Source organism: Nicotiana sylvestris, chromosome 6, assembly GCF_000393655.2.
Source record: "Nicotiana sylvestris chromosome 6, ASM39365v2, whole genome shotgun sequence".
Taxonomy (NCBI): Eukaryota; Viridiplantae; Streptophyta; class Magnoliopsida; order Solanales; family Solanaceae; genus Nicotiana; species Nicotiana sylvestris.
Genome location: NC_091062.1, coordinates 185,148,452 through 185,159,834, shown reverse-complemented (window position 1 = coordinate 185,159,834; position 11,383 = coordinate 185,148,452). Strand labels below are relative to the sequence as shown.

The 11,383-nt window shown below is 36.2% G+C and overlaps 1 protein-coding gene and 1 non-coding gene across 8 annotated transcripts; one reads left to right on the top strand and one right to left on the bottom strand.

Moving 5' to 3' along the window:
• The first annotated feature begins 1,822 nt into the window (after positions 1-1,822).
• Positions 1,823-1,894, top strand: TRNAE-UUC (transfer RNA glutamic acid (anticodon UUC)). Its single transcript has one exon. It is a non-coding gene; the product is annotated as a tRNA-Glu (tRNA).
• A 382-nt stretch (positions 1,895-2,276) lies between these two features.
• LOC104220082 (probable protein phosphatase 2C 51) lies at positions 2,277-7,863 on the bottom strand. 7 transcript variants are annotated; one of them, XM_009770894.2, is made up of 8 exons: positions 7,783-7,863; positions 4,753-4,837; positions 4,247-4,594; positions 3,689-3,886; positions 3,304-3,383; positions 3,087-3,228; positions 2,766-2,940; positions 2,277-2,630 (listed from the first exon to the last, which is right to left on the bottom strand). In XM_009770894.2, the coding sequence occupies exons 3-8, from the start codon at positions 4,515-4,517 to the stop codon at positions 2,336-2,338; spliced, it is 1,161 nt and encodes a 386-aa protein (XP_009769196.1). In that variant the 5' UTR covers positions 4,518-4,594; positions 4,753-4,837; positions 7,783-7,863; the 3' UTR covers positions 2,277-2,335. The 7 variants fall into 7 exon arrangements, with proteins under 7 accessions (XP_009769196.1, XP_009769198.1, XP_009769197.1 ...); XM_009770896.2 differs by having other exon boundaries at positions 4,247-4,510; XM_009770895.2 differs by lacking the exon at positions 7,783-7,863 and adding an exon at positions 7,607-7,762.
• Positions 7,864-11,383: the final 3,520 nt, after the last annotated feature.

Below are 11,383 nucleotides of genomic sequence, written 5' to 3'. Positions count from 1 at the left end.
CGTTTCTTCAGTATCATATGGACCATGCCAAAAGAAAGAAGGGAGGGCCTTAACATACCTGTTCCTGGAATTATTTGAACAGAATGAAGCTTCTGCTTCTGTGAAATATGTTGAATGAAATTCTGCTTGAATCTCTTGAAATTTTGAAACGAAAATGAAATTCTGCTTGAATCTCTTGAAATTTTGAAACAAAATTGTGGTTGCTCTTTGAAATTTCAATCGAAATTTTGGCAAGATTTTGGACGAAATGTTTTTCTATTTCAAGGTTCTTGGTTTCAAGCCAAAGTCGTGAATTAAAGCTAAAGACAGAATGTATAAGATTTTACAAGTCTTTCTAAGATTTAATCTTTAAGTCATGATTATGTTATTCATAGGTAGCCACCTAGAATTATAACTACTTAGTCATTTTCTAGGTTATTGGCTTCTTGCCACGTTTGGAGGGTTAATTTATTAATTTTTTATCCACTTATTAGTTAACTGGGTAATTTTCTGTTACTCGGTAATTAATCAATTATCATAAATTAATTAAAATTTTATTTATTTTTAAATTACTTCATATATACCTTATATATTATACTACCGTGGTCATATGGTACCTTGCATGGTACTAGTTCATAATTATCGGGTTTTATCGCTCGACCCGTATTTTATTTCAAATTGGACACTTTCAATGAAACTCGTTTGATTTAATCCGTGTACCCCTTTATCCTTCATAACACTTATTTATCGCTTGTTATAAATAGCGTAAGTATGTTAACATCAAGATGATCTCATCCCCGAGTCTATGTCGGTTAACTGAAAACGAAATTTTAACGTACGAAAACACGAAATGTAACAGAGATAGTGAATCCTTCACCAATATTTGCGTTATTTATACTTAAAAGAGTTAAAATAATGAAGTAAAAAGTCAAAGCGAAAGTAATAAACAAATTATATAAGAGCTATCAAGATAAGAAGTCATTGCACATGGAAAAGAGAATAATATGGTCGGATCGGAGGAGTCAAAGATTACTTACTATTACATAGTGATTTTGTTGTTGCTCCGTCTACTAACTTAGTTTCATAGTTATAGTAAAAATATATATTGTGTCGAGGTATATATACTTTTGAAACCGTTGAGGCTCAAAAGAGGAAGGGAACGACTTACGAGGCCAAGGGCGAAGCTAGGTGGACGGAAGTGGCCGAAACCCCTTCACCCGAAAATTATCGTCGTGTATATAAGGTTAAATCTTTTCATATATATATTGAATGTTGAATTTTATTTAGCTTTTTTACGTATTTACTTTTTTTTTATTTGTTTGAATCCTCATGGTAAAAATCTTTTACCCTTTGGGTCGGGATAAAGTTTGCGCACACACTATCCTCCCCAAATTCCATTTATGAGATTTTACTGAATTTTGTTGTTGTTGGTAAAAATCCTACTTGGCCCAGTGTATGAGGTTGTCAGAGCATGACCTAATCATGGTCAGCAATGATTCCTCTTTCTTTTTTACATTTTTTATCTGATCATGCTTGCAAGAAACAAAAAGCAGATCAAACACCTTGCTTAACGTATGGTAAGGATGGGAAAAGCAAACTAGAAGTAGATTGCTGGGGAAAGAAAATAAACAAAGGGGAGTACTTGGTGATGATGTTTATTAGTAGCTCAAAGAGCTATAAATTAGAGAAACATGCATCCTAATTTCGCAATATGGTAAGCGTACAAAACTAAACGTAGTGCAGCCAACATAAATGAAGCTGACATCCCACTGTTTGCTTAGTTCACTATTTCTCATTATCAAATCTCCGATAATAAGCTATGTTTACAAGTCTAACACATAAGTCCGTTATCGTCCAGCGGTTAGGATATCTGGCTTTCACCCAGGAGACCCGGGTTCGATTCCCGGTAACGGAACGTTTTTTCTTTCCTTACTCAAAATTTTGAATATAACAGCCTTAATTGGTTATATAACAAAGTAGTAGCATTCGGCGCTCAAAATCCTTACTTTTTTGCTTATGTTTGGCGTGTGCCTGTGTGTGGAATGAAATTTTGATTCTAGTAAGGAAAGGGAGGGAAATAATTCTCCAAAGCTCTTCCTTTTTATCACTTGATTTGGGTGACCATTTATAGTATCAAAGTGATCAACACTCAAATTCATATTATATCATTGTTATTTGCAGTTTTACCTTGGACTAGTTCCATTAAAAGTTCTTTTTCCTCCAAATGAGTAGAACTGAAGAAAAATGATTTGGGAATAGCAAATTTTAGCAGGACACTTTTATTTTCAAGTGAGCAATAAGTCATTTATCAACCTTCTTTTCAACTTGCAAGGAATACTTGAATGTAGAACAGAGTTCATGTCTGTTCTTTGTGTTCCATTGTCATTGGAATCACAATAACAGACAAGTTATCACTGCTACCTTTACTAAATGCATTTTGGACAATGCAGTCGGCTAAAGAGGATGAAGATGGACAGAAAGATGAGTCAATGGACGTCGCGTTCTCTTTAGCATTTCCTCCATGTAAAATATCACAGACATCCTGGGGACTCATTCTCTCAAATATACCATCAGATCCTATCACCACATAGCAGTCGTCAGTTGTCAAATGTCTCCAACTCATGACCTCTGGTTCAGCAATAACTCCATACCTAGAAATACCAAAAGAAAATAGATCAGCGGAAACGCTCTACTCACTGCTTTGTGTTCATGGCATAACACAAGGACTGCTGAGCATGCAGTTTGAGTCAAAAAGAACAACTAATGGCAAAGGGTTAAGGATGGACCTTTTCAGACGAATATCTCCAATAGACCGTGAGACAGCCAATATACCATTGACACGAGGTACACCAATAACAAGTACAACCCCGCCAGCTGCTTCAATTCTAACCTTTTCATCATCTCTATCAGGATGGTGATCCCTTGTTAGTTCTTCAGCTTGAAGTCTTGTCACCAAATTATCTGAGATGTTCAAGCAGAGCAGACAGAGTAAAAGGATAGCAAGAGAACTGGAAAACTGACGATAAATAATCCGCGTTTTAGCCGGGAGCAACAATGTGCTAATCAACAGACAAGTTTTAGTGAACAATAGTTGGAAGATTTTAGACCTTCACTGTCCTGATCAAAGTGAGTTCTCCTCGAGCATAAGAGTGCTTTTGAGTCACCCAGGTTACCAACTAATATCTGCCCACTCATCCAAAGAACAACTGTTGCAGTTGATCCAGAAATGTAGTCATTGTTCAAAGCTTCCTGCACAGAGAATTTGACTTGAAAATCTGAAGGGCAGCTCAAGAGAATAACAAACACAAGAAAAATTGTATGTGCCTGGGAAAATTCTGAATCTATATCTTGGATTGTTCTCAAGAAGGCTTTCTCTAGGATGCCATGTGTCGATTCCTCATCAACTACACATAATGCACCATTAGAACTGTGTAAACAACAAACATCAATACTTGTACTGTTGAGAGTAGATTTATAGGTAGAAATACTTTCCTATAGTTTGTGATGCATAAAAGTATATTCACATGCTTTTCGTTTTAATGCAATTACCAACTCATATGCAGATGCAATGTTAGAGGTGTTTCATACCATTTACATGGCAACAGACAGATTGAGGGGCTTGGCAAAGTAATGTTGCAGAAAATAACCAGAGATACTAATAACAAGTTCTAGAAAGAAATTCTAAATTTCTGTATGACAGGTTACAAACCTTTGAATTTCAAGCTATATTGACCTGCTTCTTCATGCTCCTTACTGTGTGAGAAGAGTTTCTTGTATGTGTTGAAAACCACATGCAATAAAAAGTAATCTAAAAACTTTTGAGAAGCCTTCTCACTAGCTTCCTTGCCTCCATGTCCATCAAAAACTGCCGCTATACCCAGGCTAGCTTCGTTAGGCCCATCTTCACCTAGTGATCATGAAGAAAAAGATGAGCAGGATGAACCAGGAACTTGGGATATTTTACGTGTACATTACATGGTTTGTGTTGATGTGTTCAACATCTTCTGCAACAAAAGGAATGGTCATCATAATGCATTCAACATTTTGACTGACCAAAGAGTTCTCAATTCTCATGCAATAGTGGCTACCCTATTTTTGGGCCTTCAAAGAAAGAAGGGTCCCAAATAGGTACTACCTTGGTAGTTTGAGATAGATATATAGCCAACAAGTCCAAGTTAACTCTCACGCAATAGGAAAGGCAGTAGCTGTAGCTCTTTTATTAAACTGAGAAATCTGAATAAGCCAAGAGGGTAGAGTTTGAAATTACCTAAAACGGGAACAATAACACGAGGATAACATATAATACGGTCTTCTTGGTATTTCCTACGCCCCTGATGCGTAGCTACCAGGCAGTTATCTGTTCCAATAGCAGCAGAAAATTCCCACTGAGGACATTCAGGTGAGTCAAAAACTGCTGAAGCACCACCCTCATCATAAGCTATCATACAGGATACTGAGACCTCATAAGCGTAACTCGAGCAAAGAAATGCTCCAAAGAGAAGTGCAACCTTTTCTCCTTCCATTGCAAACTCTGCCATCAAAACCAAGCCGTAATTTATGACACAATATTTCAAACAGACATGGAAATTTTGAGTCCATTTACATATCCAACTTCCTGGAGACAAAAAATTTGAGAGTTAGTTTTGCCCAAGTAAAACACACACTGTCTGGTTGGTCCAGCAAATATTTACATAATCAGGTTATTTAACAATTAACTGCTGAAAAATCTTATCAAAGTGCTCTTTTTAACCAATCTTGGTGTAGCATAGTAACCTGGAAAAGAGGGTGCCTAGCCTGTTGAAGCCTGTCAACTGAAAGTATTTTACACTGTCGGTGGATAAAATCTAAATTCACCTGACTGCACGCATCGCAAAGACATAAAATAAGAGGCAAAACAAACAAAACAAAAAAAGAAGGAAAAAATAAATCAATATTGTAATAAACACAGTCGGATACTATTCGGCCATGATATAGAATACTGGAGACTAGGATGTAGCTTCCGAAACAGGAAAAGAAGATAAAACAGAAGCAGTTTGACCAAGTAGAGGACACTCTGCGTTGCCAACAGATGCGATCAAAACTGTAAACAGATTCACAAGCACAAATGGAATTGATACCAAAAGGTTTTGTGATTGCAAACACATCCAATGCTGCTCTCCATATTGCTCTTTTTTACTTTTGTTATACAACAATAACAATTACGCTTCAGTCTCAAACAAGCTGGGATTAGCTATGTAAATCCTCCCTGACCACGCTACGGCATTTAGATCATCTCTTTTTTACTTTTCATATGATGGAAATTTTTTTCGTTAGAAATATTGTCCTTGCTCAAATCATTTTTAATGCTCTTTTCTTCGCTCCAATTAAACTCAGCTCTAGGTGGGCTATACTTTTTATACCAAAAACAGATGAATATATAAGTGTAGCAGGGCATTACACCATGCTACATTGATCCTAGCGTAGGAGAAACATACTTCACCTTTACACATTGTTGCGGAAGCCAAATGTATAGAGTGTGAATAAGTCACAACTACTATACCAAAATTTATGACAGCCACCAAATAATAAATAAGACAACAAAGCAACAATAAAGGGAACACCAGAATTTACGAGGTTCGGCTAATTTTGCCTACTCCTCGGACACAACCAATATTTTATTCCACTCCAAAAATACAAGTGAAATAATACTAAAGAGAGAAGATACAAATGCCTTAAACAGATGAGAAGGCAAATGAGAGGTGTGTTTAAATCCTAAACATTAAGCCTTCTTTTATAGGGGGAAAATCCCCCCAACTTTTGTTTTCCCACCGATGTGGGACAAACATTTTGCCAATTTCAACACACATAATTGGAACTAGAAACAATAAGAAATCCTAAGACCAACCATGAAAGCACTTTCCCTGCCTAAAACTGGTTTCGTACCATACCGAGAATTAGGAATAGAAAGGGACCTCTTTCACTTGCCGGCACAAGTCATTTTCCTTAAGACTTCACAAATATACAAACTCTAGATTATATTACTTTGCTTCCATCAATACTTACATATTGTCCTCAATTAACACTCAAAATATTACGTACCAAAATACTATCATCATATCCTATATTCTACTTTACATGATCACTTTATCGCCACTTACTCTTATACTCAATCCAAACACAGGAAAATCATCCAAATCATGATTTCGTGAAGTAAATTATGATATGGAAAACACTTTCCTCAAAATCAAACATGGAAAAGTCAAGCATCTTTATGGCAGGTATGGAGGATGACATCAAGAATCAATTGGTACAGCTAACAGGGTTCTCAGTAGGCACTTTGCCAATAAGATACCTGGGATTGCCTCTTTCCTCTAAGAAGTGGAGTAAGATTGATTGCCACCAGCTTGTGGACAAGATAACAAGCAGGATTACAAGTGCCTATGCAAAACATTGTCATATGCAGGGAGATTGCAAATTATTAATGCAGTGTTGTTTTCAGTTTATAACTTTTGGGGTGCAGTCTTTGTTTTGCCTCAAGAGTATACTAAAAGAAGTAGACAGGAAGTGCAGAGAATACGTATGGGGAAGTACTGAAGGAAAGAGGAAAGTTACGTTGGTTTCATGGGAAAAAATCTGTAGACCAAAGAACTGAAGAAGTATGGAGGTCTCAATGTGAAAAGTTGCAAACTATGGAACATTGCTTCTGTAAGAAAGCTAATATGGCAAATAGCATGCAAAGAAGACACATTGTGGATTAAATGGATCCATGGACTGTATATGAGAGGCAACCAAGATATCTGGACTCATGTACCTCCTGTGGATAGTAGCTGGTATTGGAGGAAACTTAATTCTCTCAAAGATGTGATGACTAGCTGGTACACAGGTGACGTCTACAATCTGACCTCAAATGGGTGCTATTCTGTTAGCAAGAGCTACATTGCACTACTGGGAGAGATGGACAGTCTTCAAGAAGCAGATATGATATGGAATTCAATTATGCTGCCAAGACATAGTTTTATAGTGTGGTTGGCTAGTCAAGACAAATTGCTTACAAAGGAGAGGATGGAAAGGCTGCATATCCAAGTGGAGGATGCGACATGCTGTCTATGCACTGATAGTAAGAGGGAAACACATAATCATCTATTTCATGAATGTAGCTGGACACTGGAAGTAAAAGAAGCACTGGAAAGATGGACGGGCATCAGAACACAAAAAGCAAGATACTATACGATGCTTAAAATGGATCAAGGGGAGGCACTAGAAACAATTCAAGAAGGAAATAGCAGCTGCATTACTGGGAGCAAGAATTTATCATACTTGGCAGGCGAGGAACTGGAAGTAATTCAGAGGGACATATATTACTACATTTATAGCAACAGAACAGATAAAGAAAGAAATAGTGGAGAGAATAGAATGTAGGAAAAACTATAGGAAAGCAAGCAAATGTAAATATCTGATCCAACAGTTTTGTAACTATTTTTTTTTTCTGTTCTGAGGGGTTGACATACTGCTGCTTCTCCTAAATGCTCGATAGGTGTAAAGTTTGGTTTGTCTTATGGTAATACATCCCAGTTTTACCAACAAAAAAAATCAAACATACTCTTATTTTTCGTTTTCTCCTAAAATTGTTGATTAATTACTAACATACCCAAAACAAGCAAGAAGAAGTCAGTGCCGAAAATCCACAGATGAAAAACGCAAGCTTTAACTCAATCTGCTAACGAGCAGTTAACTTTGCATAAAATTTGAAGCATTATGTAGCAGCCTAGCAGATAAATAAAACTGCAATATTTTCTTAATATAACTTAATTTTGTGCATATTACCAGGTGCCAGTCTTGCATTGCCTGTGTGTTGTTATTGTTGTTAATGGGAGAAGGGACAAGATTCCATCGCAAAAGAGGAAAATTTCAACTTTCGGCAAGGAAATTGCATTTATGGGCCGGGTAATAAATTTGGACCTTAAAGCGGCCCAATATCTGAAGGACTCTCTTAATTTGTCAAAAGGGGTATTATCAAGGGAAAGTGCACAGTTAGCCAGTAATAAGATATGTATTTACTTTTAAGTCATTGTTTAAAATGTCTTTAGTCTTTAGTTACTGCTTTAATAAACTTTTACCCATCCGGACGAAAATACCCTTCTGTTCATAAAGTTCAGGACCAAGTGTCCTTAACTTATGAGCTTGTTACTGTAAGTTCAGGACTAGTCGTCCTTAATTTATGAGCTTGTAAGTCTAAGATTAGGACTACCTGTCCTTAACTTTTGAACTTGCAACTCTAAGTTAAGGATCACTTGTCCTTAATTTCTGTGCTTGTAACTCTAAGTTAAGGACCAAGTGTCCTTAATTTTTGAACTTCCAACTCTAAGTTCAAGACCAAGTGTCCTTAACTTATGAGCTTGTTACTGTAAGTTCAGGACTAGCTGTCCTTAATTTATGAGCTTGTAAGTCTAAGTTAAGAATTACTTGTCCTTAACTATTCCGATAACCTCCCTACTTTTGACGACCCTCCTCCATTTTTTCAGACAACTGCATGTCTCACTCCCTCTTCTTCACACTCAACCTTTTAAGCTACATACTTACTTTTCCTCAATCTTTATCCTAAAAAGAAAAGTCCTAAAGATCGAGCATAACAGTAGCTTGCGGGAATTTTATGTGGGATGGAAGACTGTTGACAAAGAATAGACTATAGCCAAGTTACAACTCATGAAAATCCGATGCCTTCACTCACGCCGTTTAGGAAGGAAAAGAGATAAAAGAAAGGGTAACACTGTCTTTTCATATTAATTTTAATAGACTAGTGGCTACATTTGCTCAGCATTAAAATGCTGGATAAAAAGTAAATACCATTTTAAAAAGTGGCTACCCCCACATAATTTTTGTCTATAACATACATAATGTATGTACATACATACATACATATACATATATATACATACATACATATACGCATACATATACATATACATATATATATATATATACATATACATATACATATACACATACATATATATATATATATATATATATATATATATATATATATATATATGTATGTATGTGTGTGTGTGTGTATATATATATATATGTATGTATATGTATGTATGTATATATGTATATATGTATATAGGAAAAATGCATAATTACCCCTCTAACCTATACCCAAAGTTCCAACTACACACTTTTTCTTCACAGGAATCCTAGTACCCCCTAAACTATTTTTTACCTTAATATCTTGGACCTTTTGTGCTGGTCATGCCTAGTGATTCGTTATATGATTTATATGATTAAGAGAGTAAAAGTACGAAGGGTGATGCCGTGCACATTTTTATTATATGATTATTTTGGTGAGGACGAGAGTAAAAACACGAAGGGTGATGCCGTGCATTTGTTGATTTCTGATTCTTTGTTGATATCCGAGTTATGTTGTTTCTTTCATTACTTGGTGTTATTTGATTCACTTCAAGGTTAAAGATTCTCTTACCCTACTTGTCTTGTGATTGTTGTTTGGGTGAGGAAAGCGTAAAGCACGAAGGGTAATGTCGTGTATTGTTTTGGTGAGGACGAGAGTAAAAGTACGAAGGGTGATGCCGTGCCAATTTGTTGATTTCTGTTTCATTGTTGATATTCTAGTTATGTTGTTTCTTTGCTTACTTGATGCCTTTCTATTCGGAACTATTAGTTCCCCCACAACATGTTTTCCCCTCCCACATTGACTGATTATTTCTGTATCTCTTTTCCTCTGCATATATATATATGAACTGCACAGGTTATTTGGAGTCTGGTCCTAGCCTCGTCACTACTTCACCAAGGTTAGGCTGGACACTTACCAGCACATGGGGTCGGTTGTGCTGATACTACACTCTGTGCTCTTTTGTACAGATCCAGATCTTGGACAGCAGCAGTAGTGTGGGAGCCAGTCTTCAGTCCAATGAAACCCGAGGTAGCCTTGCAGGCGTTCGCAGACCCAACATCTCCTCTATCTTTTATTTCAGTCTGTTATCTCATGTATTCGAGACAAATAGTTTATATCTTTCTTTCAAACGGTTGTATTTAGTACTCTTAAAAGTTCGTGAGTAATGTGGCACCAGTTCTTGGGTAGAGGAATATGTTGATTTTCGCATTATTGTTCAGTTTCTTTAAATCTAAGTCTTCCGCATATTTATTTAATTTTGTTGTTTTCATGATATTACTGATAATAGCTAAAAGAAGTAATTTGGTAATGAAGTAAGCGGTCAAGGATTGGCTTGCCTAGATCACATTAGTAGGTGCCATCACGACTTCCGAGGGGGGAAAATCTGGATCGTGACAAATAAACTTTGATCTTTCATCAACTCTTTCGTTGTCTCTCCATTTGAAAAACTTGCAATTTGTGGCTTGAAATTTAAAGAATTCAATAACGACCCAATTAACATTAATTTTCAAGTTAATCGATAGGCTTAGAACATGAACACATACCTCATAGTGAGGACAAGACCAAAATCGTCTTCCGGAATTCCAATCTGACCAAGAAGTTTGCATTTGCAGCAAAATACCATATTTGCATCGCACTTCAGCATTGAACATTGGATCATCTTCGTCCATGCACAATTTATTCAACTTGGTGTTTGCCATTCCTAACTCTAAGATTTTATAGACCGAAATTGGGGAAGAAATTAAAAAACCCTTAACAGAAAAAAGAGTCAAAGGGAGGAATTTACACAAAAAAATCACTTACTTCTTCAAACCAAAGAAAATTGCAAATTAAAACTCACCTTCAAAGGTCTTGAAAATGGCTGACATAATGGGAAAGAAGAACGTTTTATGTTTAGAAGAAGGGGTCTTCCAAATCAGCTTTGAGAACAACACGTGTCCATTTTTTATAGGCTAAAACCTTTTTATTTAATTTACTACGCGCTTGGGGAAGGTGTGTTCATGTTCCAGTCCAGCTCAACATAAAAGGTCCAAGATATTAAGGTAAAAAATAGTTTTGGGGGTACTAGGATTCCCGTGAAGAAAAAGTGTGTAGTTGGAACTTTGGGTATAGGTTAGGGGGTAATTATGCATTTTCTCTATACTAGTTTCTCGGCACGTGCATTGCACGTGTATGCCAAATCATGTATTTGCAAAATAATGTTAAAAAAATAGTTGAGTAAACAATTACACATAAAAAAAAGAAAGATGTTTGAATAGTTTGAATATCTATTACCTTGTAAACTAAGTAAGTTTTGGATGCCAAGAACTGAAAAGAACGGGAAGAGAATAAAATGAATTACCAGATTTAGGAATTGAAAAGAATGAACCAAGAAATTTTCAGTAATTCGCACAAAAGAGAAGTACAGTTCTGTTCCATTATGATTCTTAACTGCTACTCTCAATAGCCATGAAAAATTGATAAGCAGAACCCCGTTGTATCAAGCACGCAAGTGAAGAAAGAAATGACTGT